General features: G+C 36.9%; 1 protein-coding gene across 6 annotated transcripts; it reads right to left on the bottom strand.

The window, feature by feature from the left end:
- Positions 1–604: 604 nt before the first annotated feature.
- Positions 605–14982, bottom strand: exoc1 (exocyst complex component 1). Of its 6 annotated transcripts, XM_026291130.1 has the most exons (21): positions 14824–14982; positions 14103–14234; positions 13893–14017; positions 12865–13024; positions 12543–12560; positions 11789–11976; positions 11327–11554; positions 10336–10468; positions 10145–10254; positions 9901–9969; positions 8342–8491; positions 7077–7185; positions 5892–5936; positions 5251–5414; positions 4961–5062; positions 4807–4880; positions 4493–4721; positions 4234–4417; positions 1568–1767; positions 1206–1400; positions 605–1121 (listed from the first exon to the last, which is right to left on the bottom strand). In XM_026291130.1, the coding sequence occupies exons 2-21, from the start codon at positions 14224–14226 to the stop codon at positions 969–971; spliced, it is 2760 nt and encodes a 919-aa protein (XP_026146915.1). In that variant the 5' UTR covers positions 14227–14234; positions 14824–14982; the 3' UTR covers positions 605–968. The 6 variants fall into 6 exon arrangements, with proteins under 6 accessions (XP_026146915.1, XP_026146918.1, XP_026146919.1 ...); XM_026291133.1 differs by lacking the exon at positions 5892–5936; XM_026291134.1 differs by lacking the exon at positions 9901–9969.
- Between the last annotated feature and the right edge of the window lie 2645 nt (positions 14983–17627).

Below are 17627 nucleotides of genomic sequence, written 5' to 3'. Positions count from 1 at the left end.
TTCTTTATTAAAACGTAGTTTTCAAGGACCGCTCACATAACGTTAACAGTAACCATACAGTTTTTAAAATCGTTCTCGTTCACACCAAGAATGATTTTCTCTCGCGCTGAAGTTATGTCGCCTGCCGCTTTAAATGCTCGAGCTTTCTGTGAACTTGGGTCGGGTTGATTTGCCGACGGTGTTTTTGTGATTGAAAGTGATTGCAACTCTTTGACTTTATTGTTAGCTGTGGTGTGGACTCATCTATCCTCATAAAAAGAATGACTATTAAAACTTGGAAGGTTCTCATCCTCTGTGTGAACAGTCTTCAGTGGGGAGGTCCACACCACAATGATGATAAAGACGCAGAAGAATCACTTTCAGAGCAGCTGTTTATAACTGATGAAGAATGAAAACATCAGAATTACTATCCAACAACTTAATATTATGGTCCATTGATTTGGACGCTAATAAAGTTACTTATATTATTGTTACTTATGTTTTATATATATATATATATATATATATGTGTGTGTGTGTGTGTGTGTGTGTGTGTGTGTGAATAGACAATTGTCTGTTTTAGAATAAATGTATCATCACAATAAATTACAAGAAGAAAAGAAAATTAGCTTTCAAAAGTATGCTTTATTTATTTATTTACATCCAGACTCCAGGCCTTTTTGTAATGTGTTGATAACTGCATTCACGTGCACGAAAAATCAGCCACACGTTTTGTGTTGAGGTTTTGTAGAAGTAATGAGAACATTCAGTCATAAAGCAATTTTAGTTTTCGAAAAAAAAAAAAAAAGCCATGACATCAGTAACAACAGAAACTCAAGTTGCATGTTACAAACAGGGTTCCAGTGTTAGTGATGACACAACATTACAAGCAGCACTAATCTGTGATATATGTACAATATAAGCACTCATTCTCTTTCTCTCTCACACACAGCACTTTTCTTCTCTGGCACAATCATTCAGCTGCTGTTTTAGTGGGACTGAGCGATACTGGAGAAGTACTCCAGCATGTCTTGAATGGTGAACTCCATAGTGATTCCAGAGCCTGGGTAGCAGCGGTTTATCAGGCCCTCAAAGTGCTTGTACTGCCGAATGAACTCATCTTGCATGGAGTGCCACACGACCTAGTGGACAGACCAAAATTCACATTATCACAAAAAAAAAAAAATTGAAATGCCATTTAGTGTAATTTTCTGCGTTTTATTCACCTGTAACAGATTCTCCTCTTCACACAGATGCTTATCCACCTTCTTGTAGAGGTTGTCCAGGCCTTTTTTTACCTCCTTCCCGGGGTATTCTTTAATAACCTTGCGCAGTTCCTGTTTATTGAAAGCCAGTTGGTAGCTCACTTCCTCTTCACGGACACCCTGAGCTACACGCGCCTTCACTCCCTCAAAGAAGTGCTGCAAAATGGGAAGAAAAAAAAAAAAGATTAATAAACATAAAAGCTGAAGAATCCATTTACATTAATAGTCCAAACACATTTTAGTTTCATTTCTACAATTTTGATTTACACGGATGTTCTACTGTAATACTGCTCAATCCTGGTTTCCTTAAAGATGTGGCTTACATTAAGTTTCTCAAGTGGTTGGCCCAGCGAGTTGATGACGTAGGACTGCAGGTGATCTGTGTACTTCTGCTTGGCATCCTTCCTCTCTGCCTCCAGACAGGAGATCTTCAGGCTGGACAGTGTGGAGAAGATATGGTGGAAGTTCTCCATCATCACTACATCACATGGAGTCTTCTGGCTCTCGTTGGCCACTTTCTCCACTACGGATATGCAAACATAAAGTGTTGAAAACTAAATAGAAAACAGAACCGCAAACACTGAAAATGTACCATATTTTTCAGACTATAAGTCGGACCTGAGTATAAGTCGCATCAGTCCAAAAATATGTCATGATGAGGAAAAAAACATAAGTCGCACTGGATTCGCATTTATTTAGAACCAAGAACCAAGAGAAAACATTGCCGTCTACAGCCGCGAGAGGGCGCTATATGTCTTCAGTAGCCGTGTTTCCACTGGCGAGCTTAAACCGGGCATGCTAGTGCATGCCAGGGCCAGTCACGTTTCCACTGTCACTTCCGGGGCTTGACCGTGCCTCGCCGGGGCTTCCTCCGGGCCACCGGCCAGGGTTTTTTGGCCAGACGGAAACCTTAGGCCAAAGCGGGCCAGCTGGGGCTAGAGGAGGGGTTATGAACAAAGGCGGAGTTTCTCCGCGTCTAGAGAGCGTCAGCGCGGATCATTTCAGAACGATAACAGCGATATAACTTAAGCATTAAAGACTTTTTAAAATCAGTTGAGTTCAAAAATCACTCTTACTCAACAGCGAGGGTTTGAAATAACTTGATCCGATGTAGATTATAATCACTAAACAAGGCAGGAATCTTTATAAGCGATGCAAAAGATTACGCACGCTAAACATTAATGTTACCATAGTAAACATGGTAAATGCAACCAGGAGAGATCAGACGTCAGCTTCTTATCACAATTGTGTATTTATTTTAACATATTTTATCTGTCATAAGTCTCGTCTCGAGAGTTTAGCTCCATGTAGCATATCATCAAAATATATTAATGATTTTTGTTCGGGAGCTTTTATTAAAATAGAGAGGGTCTGCACTGCGGATCATTTGAGAAAGATAACAGCTATAACACCAGCATTAAACACTTTATAAAAGAAAATTTTTTTTTTTTTTGCTGTTTTCACAAGTCAGTTGAATGAGTAGAACAAACAGGTGTTCGTACATATACATAACTTTCGATATTTATTGCATGTCAACAGACAGCAAGAGTTTTATCCTGCACTTCAAGTATTATATTTGTAAGAAAAGTGTTTTTGGCCACTATCTTTGTAGATGCGTGTCACACATTAAATGTACACATTACATGCACATTCTTGCCTTTGACCACAATGAATTTGAAGTAGCGTTTATATCTCCACCTTGAAAATGCCAACTTTTCATCGGATTGCTCCTGACTCGCCATTTCTGCTGCTGCTGCGAATCTGTGTAGCGTATGTGTATTTAGCGCCGCTGGTGCTGCCGCGTGTGCCAGCATGTGTGTAAAAACACTGGCTCTGATTGGCTACCATGAAACACATGGCTGTGTGAGCAAGGGGTGCGTTCAGATTGCATAGTTTATTAAATCGATGCATAGTAACGCACCGCATTTAATGTTCAGTAACGTTAACGGCGTTGTAATGACGGGAAAAGTAATTAGTTAGATTACCCCGTTACTGAAAAAATAACGTCGTTACCTAACGCTGTTCTTTTAAATGCCGTTATTCCAAACACTGGTTTTCTGATAACTTCTCTTTGTTGGTGAAATGATGAGGTTGCGTGACATTGTTCTGAGAGGCGTGTAAAGGGCGTGTTTTAGTGACGTGCAGCGGTGCTTCAAGCTCCACTGTGGAAACCCTGCGCTATTCTGGCCTCGGTGCTACTGGCCCGAGGCTATGAGCCCCGCCCGGCCCGCTTTCAGCCCTGGCTCGCACTGGTCCGACAGTGGAAATGCGGCTAGTGTAGACTACAGGAGCACTGAGCAGCATGGAGTGCCTTCTCGCGGCTGTAGACTGTAATGTTTTCTATTGGTTCATTTCTCTCGGTTCATGTCAAATTAATTTTGATAAGTCGCACCTGACTATAAGTCGCAGGACCAGCCAAACTATGAAAAAAAGTGCGACTTATAGTCCGGAAAATACGGTAAATGAAGAATTAGTTCCATTCTCTATTAATGGATGGTTCAGAACACTGTTGTTATTGGTTTTCACTAATTGAAATAAAGCTGAAAGAAAATTATAAATAATTAGATGACAAACTTGAAAACTCAGAAATGTTGCAGTAGTGAAAAACCAAAATGACTAAAACTGAAAAAAAAAAACTATATAGAAACATTTAAAAACACAATAGAAACGACAAAAGCACAAAAATTGCTAAAACTTTAAGAAATTAAAATGAAAAATTTGCCAAACTGCAAATACCGCTATAATATCTTGAAATAATATGTATATTTAAATAATATTTTATTTAGTTATTTTAAAATATTTGGAAAAATGCAAAATAATAATAATAAATAATGTGTTTAAGTAGAAAAAAAATAATGCTATCATGCTTTCTCTTCATGTTTAAAAAAATGATAATCTAAAAGCAGCATTTCAAGAAATGTAAGGCTTCTTGCACATTCTCACAACTAGTGATGAGTAAACAAATGTATGAAATTATGATGATCCTCACCGTTAGTGAAGACAGCTCTGATGAGTTTGATATAGGCCTTATCCAGATCACCCCGTCTTTCTGCGTTTCGGAAAATAGCCTCAGCTAGCTTAGCAAACTCCTCAAAGCCAGTGACAAACGGCAGGAGGCCTACTTTACTCTTCTTTGAAATCTTCACCTCCTCCATCTGACGAATCTGTCCAGACTAAAACAGCAGAAGATTCCAACACTGGTCTCACCAGGGACACATCAAACAATGCTTGACGTGAGCTCCACTTACAATGCATTTATCGAAGTTTCTCTTGACCGTGACCAGCACGTTGCCCAGCGTTGTGCTGAGGTAGGACGCGGGATCAACATTCTCGGCCGTCCAGACGTGGTGACTCATCTTCACCAGCATGTAGAGAGAGTTGAAGCTGTCGATCTTATCCCCTAAAGCTATCAGACTGTTCAGCTCCGTCTCGATGCTCTGAAAGATCTTATTCATCATCATCCGAACCATGTCCTTTCTGCAAGAGAAATGGATGCATGATCATTTTTTTGTAATCTGCTTAAAAACTAAATCTGAATGAACTAAAGAGAGCGGTCACTCACTCAGATATGGAATATCTGTGTTCACTGGGGGGTCTGGAGTGAACCGCTCCATCGCTGTCATCCACATTCTCTCCCTAATGAGGGATTTATAACATCATTAAATCACACAAATTCAATACACACAGATCAGAGCCGTACATTATCTGATACTCGCCTGAGCTAGTGTTGGAATTTGCTGTAGCTTGAAGAACTTGATGATAAAGTCCTGTTCAGCCAGACACAATGGCTCTAGCTCACTCAAAACCTGCTCAAAGATCTAGAAAACCACACAAAGAAGGGCCCTCAATTTGCATATGTACTCTTTATCATTAAAAGTGTAGGGTTAACACAAATTAATGCATGAATAAAAGTATTAAATTGACCCCAAACTTTGGAAAATCAGTGTATATGATTATACTTCGGACAACAAGTTTCAGTATTTAGTCACATTTAGCAGCGGGGCACCTTATCAAACCTTGTCCTGTCTGCTACGTCCAGGTCAGAGGCGGACATGTTGCCCATATCAAGCAGAGAAGACGACTGAGAGCGCCTGCTGTTGGAGCTGCTCACAGCGAGTTTATTCAGACTCGACGTGGAACCTGTAAGCTTCCCAGAGCTCCCGTGCAGGCCTGAGAGAAACCATCAGAACGTGAACTCCATATAAAACATACAAGTCAGCCGTACTTGATTTATATTCAAATCACCTCATCTATACAGATTATTAAACTTACCTTGTAAAGTAGATCTGAAAGGGGTCATAACAGACATGCAACCCAACTACCAAAAATCTCATACAGATCACAGATGCTCTACGGCGTGATTAAATATTTAATCTCCCCTTTAACCAATGATGCATTAACATTAAAGTTTTTAATATTTGAAAAACTGAGGTTAGCTTTGATTGAGAAAACGTGAATAAAGCAAGATGAAATCTATAAAATATGGCTTGTAACTTAAAAAAAGATTGTAAATGTTTTGCATATCGATGAAACACTGAAACTGAAGTTAAGATAATGGTTTACTGTGCTTATGAGGAAGAGATGCCCTCTGACTAAGAGGAAGCAAGGCATTATGGGACAGGCATGGCATGTGGCAATGATACTTACTCTCCGTCTCCTGTTTGAGAGCACTCTCTTTCCGCGGAAGCGTGGCTGGAGGCCGGTTAGAAAGGCAGGCATCAGAGACAGAGACAAGTTAAGCTTACAACATGCAGCATGGTGCCAGAGTTAGGGGTTAAAGGTCAAAGTTTTCAAATATGACATGCACTGCAGTGGCTGAATTCAGGCTTTGGGCTCTTTGGCCTTTGGAAACAAAAAGCTCATTTTATTTCATCACGTGGAGGAAAAAGCTGAGAATAAGACAGCTAACGAAAGCTTTTGGAACTTCTTACTAACAGCTGGAAATGTACCAGCGTGAGCAGGGATAAATGTTTCCAATAGGGACGTGCACAAGTGACAGAATACTTGGAAATGACAGCAGTGATAAATCACGAAAGACAAAAATATGGACCTTTTCCCCTAACTTCAAAACATTGGACATCAATGTTATAATTATATGCAAACATGTCAATATATTAATGTGATTCAATATGATGTTGCAGTCATCAGAATTAGAAACAGTTCAATGGTGAACGATGGAACGAGAGATGTTTTTGAAAGTACTGTTGTTGTTTTGTTTTGTTTTTTAACTTATCACAGTCTTATTTTGATGCTAATGGTGTGGCGACAAATGCCCACAACCAGTTTACAAAAAGATGATACATACAAATACATCTAAAAATACAGAAAAAAAAGACAGTTTATTTAATAAACATTAAAAATGTCTCTCTTTATACCATTTGCAAGTATTCTGAGAAATGTACTACACTGTTATAATCATCCTGAAATCTTACACATTTATTTTTTTTATTTTTTTACAGAATATTTTGGTTGTCGTGCCTCTAGTATGCAGTTAATGCCATGTGTAATAACACACTGGGCCTTGCAGCACATGTCAGGACATTACAATGAAAACACCATCATATCAGAGACAAGCAACGATTTTACTACAGAACTGTTGAATCATTTCAGTTCAGCTCTGTTGAGACTATGTGTTTGTCATGTAGTTTAACAAAAGTGTAAGAATAAACGTATTATAAATGGCACAAACACATATAGAGAAAAAACTCAACATAGCATACACAGGACAAACAGAGACTGAAGAAACAGCATGGGCAAAAAACCCTTTCCAAGAGTAGGTTTCCTGATAAACCAATATATATATATTTATTTGAGTTTTTATTGAGGTCTTACCAAATTTTCCTTTCCCATCCTTACTAGTGCCTGCCATTTTGATCTTTGCCACTTCAAAGAAGTCCTTAATTTCCCGCTCATACAGTCGGGTCATGTAATCCACATAGGTCTAGAAAAACATAAGGGAAGATCAGCAATTTGACCAAATTTAGATTTTTTACTTGTCAGCATTTTTCTCATTTAGAGGAAGTTAGAAAGATCACAGGAAATAACAGCGAGTGAGACAGACAGAGAAAACAGGACTGGGAACCGGACACAAATCCAATCTGCCGGAGAACACACATCAACATCCAGCCCACGTCTGCCATCACATCTGGATTTTAAAGACAGTTTAATAATAGAGGGCAGTGATAAACGCATATGGGAATCAGATTAGTACTGAGCGATTATTAAAAAAGACTACTAATCCTAAAATAAAACCCTAAACCCTTAAATATGGCCTTGCCCTTGGTCTAATGTTTGCAGTTTAACATTAACAGTACTATTAAATCTGAGCAGAGCTAAAATTAAATATAACTGCTATTTTCCTCTACTAAGGCATTGCCATTTCGAAAGCAAAACCACCGTCTCTCAGAAGACATCAGGATAAGATATTGCAGCATTATTATAATGGTATTTTAATGGCTACTGTAACTGATCATAAGCGTACTGTGTCAGTGGTCATAAATGAGAACTAATTTTTTTTTTTTTTGTGATTACTGTTGGTGATTGTAACTGTCCAACTGTTAAAACACATAATGCTTATAAAACATACAGCAATAATGGGACTGTTTCTCTTATTTAAGGTATACTATGTAACTTTTTGGTTCAAATTGTACAAAATGTATATAATGAGCAAGTACATGAATCATGAATCCATCTTTTAAATGTTTGTCTTATCCTGAATCACTACTGTATGCCTATAATAGGTGTTCATATTCACATTCACTCTGGCATTCTGATGTGTATGCAACACACTTTTTTTCAAGTCCAGTATTAAATAAAGTCCCACCCAACTTTATTTTAAACATAAGGGGTAAGTAAAATTGGTTGCAAACAGCAGCTATTGATATTGAGATACTACAATGCTATAATGCTAATAATCTGCAGTGTCAGGAAAATGAAGAATGTTACAATATTTAATCATGTTTTCGTCCTTGGTTTTTGTCACACAGTTTATGACAGTTTTCCATTCACTTTATGACTTTACCAACAATTTGTACAAATGTGATTGAGTGCTTTCAAACCCTAATGCTAACAATTACTGTGATATCAGCAGCACTCACCCTGGACAGACCCTCATATTTCTCTCTCTGGGTGTTCTTCAGCCACTCCATGAGTTTGGCGTATCGGAGCAGGTCTCTGTGCAGAGGGCTGTGTTTGGGTAGTGTCAGCTCAGCGGTGTGCTGGGACAGTGTGGAGCTCTGATCATGTCCCTACACACACAAACACACAGACACACTCAGTGAGTGGAAACTCATTGTGAAAAAAGCTCACTGTCCATGCAAGTTAATATTATGGAAAACACACACACACTCTCTCACTCCCACATACAGTAGAGCTGGGAAAAAATACAGATTTTCCGAAAAAGAAATCTAAATCTACAAATTTGGAGTTTTGTTTGCTTAATTACATTTTTTAAGTAGCGGTGTAAAAACATTTTACAAATCAAATTGGACATTTGTGTCGCGAACATCTGTTCACAATCTGTATTGAATGTGATGCAACTGGTACCACGAAATAACGGCAAAAACATTCTTCTCTTGAGCAGTCCTTGTGGGCTGAACGCAAAAATCATCTCATTCATGGAAAAAATGAGTCTTTCAAACAGGTTCTATTCAGTATATCAAAAACAAAGAGGGAACAGTGCAGTCTGATTCAAGAAAAAATGACTCATATGAACTGGTTCTTTTTCATAAACTGAAAACATACAAAACAGACATAGTTTGATTCATGAACTAATTACTTTTATGAACTAATTATTTTTAGAGAATTGAAAAACCAAAGTTTGTAAAGTCTGGTTCATGAACAAGTGACTCTCATGAACTAGTTATTTTTTGTAAATTGAAAACATATATAATGGACACTGCAGTTTGATTCATGAACAAACGACTCTTATGAACCAGTTCTTTAGTGAATCAACAGCATGCAGCGTGACCAGTGAGGTCTGATTTACAAACAAATAACAGTAAACTAAAAACATACAGTATGATTCTAAAAAAGCAGTTAAACGAATCAGTGAATCAGACTAAAACACGGCATACAAGCATCAGCAGAACAAAAAAGTCTTTTCATATGGAGGAAACCTGTATAACACCCAGCTCTACTCCCACACATAAGGTCACTGTCATATTACAGTGACGTGGAGTTCAAACAGTAATTAATCAGGCAAAAATCACCAAGCCTCACAAATACATGAAGACTGCCACAGTGGTGCTATTCTCACAGTCAAGCTGTTCCTTCTCAATGCACCTTTGAAACATACACATCATAAAAGCAAATACTGCAGGAACTGCATGCTGACCAGGCCATTTCTTCTCATGAGCACCTCACAATTCCATCGGAGGGTGAGCAAACAAGGCAATGAAGACCCCTTTACATCTTCAGGGGACAAAATCAACAGCTACTAACACGAGAATGATGTTGGCTAGGAGGTTTATGGGGCGATCATCTTAGAAACCCTAAGATGAGTATGTCTGGATTACATCACCATGAACATGCTTAAACGGAATGTTTCCATGATGAGAGAGAAGCGTTGATGAGACAGTTAGGTCTAAAGAAGAGGAGTTGCGTGACTGTTAGAGAGTGGGCGGGTCAAACAGGGTGCTGGAGTGGGCGTACTCACAGGGAGTGACAGACAGGACGACCTATAGAACTGAGGGATGGTCATTTTGAAGTGACTGAAGTGGTTGAACTGACAGAGGAACAGAGAGCACAGTGAAGTAAAGTGATATAGAGAGACACGACTGGTGGCCAGAAAGGAACACAGGAGAAAGAATCGATCAGACAGAGGCAGATAAAAGACCTAACACTCCTCATATATGTAAGTTGTACGTGTTTTTCACCTGGAACGTGTGTAATAGTGTTACCTGGTGCACAAACACATTGTTAAGGTGGTTGGTGAGACGTCGGGCAAAAGCATCTCTGAGCTCGGAAAACAGATGCTGCTGCTGCTTGACTGCCATTAGCTTCTCGTGACCTGTGACAGAACACCACCAGACATGATTAACGCTTCTCATGGGGCTGTTTTCACACCGTGGGTGAAGTTTGAGAGCAGTACCTGGTTTGAGCGCTACGTTCATGCACTGTGACAGAGCCTCAGAAGCATTGATGCAGGCCTCGATACCCTTAGGAGAAGACAAATCTCCTTCCTGCAAAGCCTTGATGTGCCCTTTTGATAGATCCATGTAGTTCTATCACAGGAAAATACAAAAATATGAACAAATAGATAATTATAGACATATAAGAAGAATTCTAATCACACCAGGAATCTTTTACTAGATTTCTGTTTTAGTATCAAACAAAAGCAGTAAAGAAGCACACATCAAGAACTTTGTTCACTCTGACTGAAATTGTTCATTATTTGTTCATGTTAATTAATACATTAACTAACATTAACTAATGGAACCTTATTCTAAAGTGTTACCAAAATTAATTAAATTTATAATTTAATACAGTACAGGGGCTTTATAAAATAAAAAATAAAAAAGCTAATAATTAATTACATAAAAAATGTCAAATTAATATAATTTAAGAATAAAAACAAATCCAAATAAAACACATATTTCATGTGACCATTAACCATCATCAGAGAACTTTGCACACGCAAACTTAAAATCTCAGCAGTATTTCCAGTAAACATTTGAGGTCAAATGTTTCGGAATCACTTATTTTACAGTTTTCAATAAGACTAAAAGTGGAAGTGTTTTCAGGAATATGTATGCAATTAAATACAAAACAATTTTTTTTTTTTTTAAAGATTAAAACCTCTAGACTTATTAGACTTGTTAGTTGCAAATCTGAGAAAACAGAAAACAGAGCTGCTGAGCACTTCAGGTCAGCCAGGTTAGAATTTCTATGACATAAAACTGCTATGCCAGTATTTATTGATGTTTTTAAAGAGGCAGTTACTGATGGGTCATAATGGCTGACTTGTTGTCCACCAACCTCACCAAGATTGACTAGTTTACCTAGAACTCTTTTGTTAATGGCGTGTTCCACTCAACAAAGGCAAGTTTTCTGAGCTCTATCTCTACTGTGTCTCAACATACCACGAGGAACTGGATCTCATCCAGCAGTTTGCCATTGTTGGTGCTGCTGATCTGGATGAGACGGTTGCTCTGGGAAATCTGGTCCATCTGTTCTTTCACGCTCTGCAGCATCTCCTCATAACTGAGCAACTTCCCCTCAATGTTGTCCACCTCTGCAAGAGCCTGATCCAGCAGCTGCATCAGGATGTTCACCTGCTTCTCAGAGGCCATGATGGACTGGATGTTAGCCTGAGCAGAGAAGAACAGAGATTACTATTCACAATATCAAAACTAAGCCTTGGGTTTTCTGATATGACTGTCAAACAGTCAAAGACTACTCAATATAAACTGCTATTCCCTTCACCATTAGATAATTATTGCACTTAGTTCAATATAGATAAAGGTAATTAGAAACTCCTGATGACAGGTGCAATCAATACTTTCCACTATGCCAGCACACCAGAAACGATTCAAGAAACTCACCCCATCTAGGACCTGTAGCTCACGGGACAGTTTCTCAGCAAAGGCCTCTGCGTTGGAAATGGCATACTCGCAGTCCTCCATCATGCCCTCAATGTCCTGCTCCTCTCGGGAACTCAGCTCCTGGTAATCGTCCAGAGCATCCTCATCTCCCCCTGCAACACTCGGACTCTCTCCGCTCGGGACCGACTCTGAGAACAAGGAACGATGCATGAAAAAAGTGCTCTTTAAAAAAAAAAAGTTAATTACTGTATATGCTACTAATTCAAAAGTCTGGTGTAAGCAAGAACTTTTTTTTAAGAAACGATATGTTATATGACAGTAAAGACTTTTATAATTCTTTAGAATTTTGCATGCATAAATTACATGTTTAAATATAATAGAAAAATTGTCTTATGACAGAATGATTGTAACAATTATTCACAATATTAATATCTTGACTGTATTTTTTATTAAATAATGCAGCCTTGTTGAGCATAAGGGACTCCTTTCATAAAACATATCCAAACTTTTGAATTGTAGGGATTGTGTGCATATGATTATAGTAACTAAACTACTACATAAATGCAATGTAAGTAACACATGTACACAAACACAATCTACAGAGTGAGCAGTGGATAGATGTTCCCTGATAACTATGTGATCAAGCAAAATGAATTAATGTGAAGAAACAAAGACAATTAATGATGGGGAAACAATAGCAGGAGGCGCAACCTGGAGTAGCGAAATGGAGAAGGATGAAAGATGGCATACAAACCTTCAGCTTTAGGAAGCTCTGGCCAGAGAGAGATTTAGAGAGAACAGCAGAGATCAGGTTAAAGCATTAAAGGACACTCAAAAAGACACATTGCAGAATCCCAAAGAGCTCAGAAAAAGACAGAGAGAGAGAGAGAGAGAGTACTAGCCACTGGAAAACAGAAAATAGTTTGAATTCCTATCATAGCAAATGTAACAGTTCTACACTCAAGCTTTCAGACTCTTTTTCTGACATATTAGAATTAAATAATAGAAACACACCGGTAGTTTAACAGCATGCTGTTTACACTCCCACAACACCGGAAAGCAGTAGTGAGCCTCACCTTCCAGCAGCTGTGGACTGACATTTACAAACTCCACTTTCTTCCGAAGGTAGCGCTGGTTCAGCTTCCAGATACACGAGATGAACGAATTCTTCTCTGCAGTGCTGCTCGCCACCCACCGATAAACCTTCTCAAAATGAAGGTCAAACTCCGGGTTCTCCTGTAGGATGGAGAAGTCCAAGATTTGCTCAGTATATCCAGGTCGATTTCAGGTCAATAATTATTTTCATGTTACCCCAATTTCCATACATATGTTCCATAAATATGTTTCAATAATTTAAATACAAAACAATAAAAAGTCATTTCAATCACTTTAAGTGCCATAAGTGAAATTAGGTATAACAACATTATGTAACAGTATGTTTTTTTTTTTTTTTTTTTTTTAGATTTGCTAAAATGTGTTAATAAAAGTGTTATTAAATGATTAGTGTTTATAAAGATACATTTTAAGTGAGCCATCAGTGACTTAATAAATTAAATCCAACTGGTGTGTTTGGAAACTAAACAAAAAATTTATTTGTTAAATAAAATAAAGTAATTAATTATTTTATTAAATATAGTATAAATATAAGATGAAAAACCTAAATTAAAAAAAAAATGAAAATTTAAAATTGAAATAAAATAAGATGAAGTACTAAGATTATATATATAAGTATTATATTATATTATTATATAAGATAAGTAGTTAAAAACTTAAACTTAAATATATAAAAAAACTTAACTAGAATTATATATATATATATATATATATATATATATATATATATATATATATATATATATATATATATATATTAAAAGACACATGACAAAATAACATATTCATTAATATTTATTAATAGTATATAATAAATACTTTTCTAGAATATAAATAATATATAATATAAAATAACACTGTATCCAATATCATTCAATAAGCAATCTGAAACAGGTCATTTTATGTATCCATAATATTTGGTAATAGTTATTTTATTACCAAGGATTATTATTTCATGTCTGAAATGAACCCTTCACACATGACCTCTGACCTTATTGGCATCTTTGGCATCAACCTCTGTCAGGTCCCGTAGTTCCCATGCCATCTGTCTCTTATCTCCTTTATCTGTCTTCTTCACCTTCACCACCTTCACCTGCACCGGGCGCTCTGTAGTCACTAAAGGTGATAAACAGAGGTCAAATAAACGATTCAAGAATGTTTATTTGAGATTCTCTGACATGGATCTGTGTCTCTACTCTACCTGTGGCACACAGGAAACAGTTCTTTTTCTTTTTCCCTGCCTTGCAGACATTGACGATGCTCAGCAGACGCTCATCATTGGGGGTGAAAATATCCCTCTGAAGGGCGTGCTTGATGGCAGTCATGTTTAAGCCTGAAATTAAAAGAACAACTGACACATTACATTTGTTTTCACTAAACAAATGTAAGCTGAAAGGGCCTTCTGCTTGTTGACGCTGTCCAAGTCAAAAGTGTATTCTTTTGTATGCAACATATTTAAAACATTTCAGATTATAGCAGATACTTCATCTGTCATCTGTCAGTTTACAACAAAAATCAAGTAACGTTATACAAGATACAATAAGACATAACAAACTTTGCTGAAGCATGCAGGCACACAAAAGTTTTTATTAAATGTAAAAGAACCAATTAATTAAATTTTATTCATGTAGACTTAAAGGTACATTTGCCTATCATTCACAGAACTGTAAGTTACTAGAATACCACAGTATATGAATATGATAATTATACATTAATATGACCTACATCAGAATAAACGTGAATACAGTCAATTGCAGAGTAACGTTAATATTTTTCTTAAATGCAAAGTTCGTGATTTTCGTTCGAAGATGTCTTTATTGTTATAAGAACATAGATTGTTTTATGAAAGGTCAGCTGACTCAGTAAACAGCACAGTGGCCTTTTCGGAAAGCTAATAAACTGCGACGTTAGTCGAATCTTACCTAAAATTAATCAAATTGAGCGACGAAAATGCCTTCTTTGACGCTTTAACTTGTATTTGTTAAAATACAAGTTTTTGTTGTTGTTGTTTTGAATATCACATCAGCTGTCAGGGACCCAGCCCTGAGAGCAGTGTAACCACGAAAACTGCACACTTCCTGCTTCCGGTTAGTGTTTCTACAGTAAAAGTCCCTTAATTCTATGTTGTGCATTTTGATTATTTTATGGAACAATCGCTAGCCACGATATATTTGAGAATGATTTTAATTCAGTAGATCTTGTGTGCATATAAAGATAATATAAACGGATGATCAATAATATATCATTTTTCATTTGTTTCATTTGTTTATTTATTTAAACAGGGACAGTGTAAAATATACATTAACCTTAAAAGGAGATAGGCATTTTACCAGGTTGTAGCACTTGTGCTAATTTACACCTGTAGTCACTGGACAGGCTGATGTCAAAAAAATAAATGCATTATCCCAAAACAGTATATACCTTTCATTCAGTTCGCAACATACATTTACAAATACACTCATACATACACATCAATGATTATAAATTATTTAAACGTTTGTTTTAAAAGAAGCCATTTTTTGATCTGATGTGAAAAAATTTTAAAATTTCCACGTGGTAAATTCTGTTGGCAGCTTATTCCACTGATGGCCACACTAGAGAAAGCTGAAGTACCAAATGCTGTTTTACACAAAGGAATTCTACACTCACCTCGAACAGTCGACCTAGTGGCCCTGGATGTACTTTCTGAGCTCAGTAGGACAAACTTTTTTAAGGGAGGAGCTGCAGCACCATTTATTATCTTAAATAAAAGACAGAGGTTTGAATATATGATTAGGTTTTCAAAACTTAATATCCTATGTTTTTTTAAAATATGACAGTGGTGAAATATTTGAGATTTCTTATCATGAAACCTTGAGAGAACTTTTGTACAATGATTCCAGGGGCCTTAATGCTGTTTTACAGGCCTGTGACCAACTAGTCATACAGTAACGAAAGTGCGGAAATATGAGTGCATTTAGATATAAATGAGATGCATCTATGGTCAAAGAGTTCCTAATATATCTAAAGTGTGCTATGTTCATTTTCAGTGTGTTGGTTATCTTTTTAATGTGTCTTTTAAAATTAAAATTTGAGTCAAGAGTGACACCTAAATATTTAATTTGGTCAACCCTTGATATTTCCTGACCTTCAATTGTGATTTTTGATTCAGTTTCATCTGGCGAAAACTTATGGCGGTTTATGAAGAACATAGAGACTGTTTTGTCAACATTCAAAGTTAATTGAGAGTTTTTCAACCAACTGGAAATCTTTTTCATTTCCTCAGTTAACTTTCGGGCAACACCCTTAAGAGCTCTAAACATATCATCCATACGGTTTATCAGTTATCTGTATCTCTTAAATGAACCCTCTCATGGATCATGTGGATTAAAAATGCAAACTGCAAAAATGGAATTGACTTGATGGTAATAATAAAAGGAAATCAAAGAAAAAAAAAATACAGTTCCACTTTTCAATACAGAGATTTTTTAGATTTGCTTTAGAATCTATGATTTATTCACACAGTGGAAATGTGGGCTAACTGGTTTGGCAATAAACTGACTGTGAACTACAGAAAACAGATTATATTATCAGTGCCCCTGATAATGCTTATAAAACCAAGATCAGCTTCTGCTGATTTTCACTCTGCTAACAGCGTCTCGAGGTGAAGTCAGAACCTCTGCTGGTGTTGGCCTTGTCTCTCTGTGTGAGCAGTAAACCCCTGTCCAAAAGGAGGACGTATAATAAGTTGCTGCTGATCTCCTTTGATGGTTTCAGATAGGATTATGACCAAGATGCCAACACGCCAAATCTGGATGAACTGTTTAAAAGAAGGTGTCAAGGCAAAATACATGAACCCCCCAGTGATCACCATTCCACACTTTACAACTATTATTGGACTTTTTGGTTATTTTTATCTGATTGGCCTTTTTGTAGTCAAAATACACACTTGCAGATTAAAAAAAAAGGGAACAAAACAGAAGCTCTAACACGTTCATATGCTCAAATACTCAGTTGGTAACTATAATTTTGTAATGGAGCTACAGGAACACTTACTGGGTCAATTATTAAATGACGTGCAAAGTTAGCACAAGCTCCAACTTAAATGTTATTTTTATAATCAGTGTTCCTTGTTAACAAACCTTGCTCCAACTGACAGTTCTTGACCTTATGTGTATGGAGACATGTATTAAGAGTATTAAGAAATGTGGGATTACATGCACGCTGCCATCACAAGTAATTTTAGTTTATTAAAATACACTACTTGACCACAGAAACATATTGGTTGATCTGACTGAATCCAGTTTTCAATGTGAAATGTATATTTATTATTTATCAGTACGACTGTATCTTATTTTTTCTTCAGCTAGATGGATAGAGAATCATGATGCTGTCCATAACCTGATGTTTAATGATAAAACTGCCTTGAGAGTTCCACACAAGGAACACTGAAGAGATCAGAATGGTGAGATAATGGCGCTTTGCCCCCTGTGGATAACAGCTCAGAATCAGGTGAACCTTCTGACATTCCCAGAATTCTATGACACTTCACATTTGGTGGCTTTTCATTGAAATAACTTTTATTTTCTTTCTTTTCTTATGAGTTATGTACATTAGTGTTTTATGCTATATCTTATGTTGTTAGATTAATATTTATTGCATTATTTTATTATTATGTTTGTCATCATGATGTTTTTTTGTATTTGTGTGCACCTTATAGCTATTATAAAGTGTTTAGCTCAGCTTG

Source organism: Carassius auratus, chromosome 20 (genome assembly GCF_003368295.1).
Source record: "Carassius auratus strain Wakin chromosome 20, ASM336829v1, whole genome shotgun sequence".
NCBI classification, from domain to species: Eukaryota; Metazoa; Chordata; class Actinopteri; order Cypriniformes; family Cyprinidae; genus Carassius; species Carassius auratus.
This window is presented reverse-complemented; position numbering and strand designations above follow the sequence as displayed.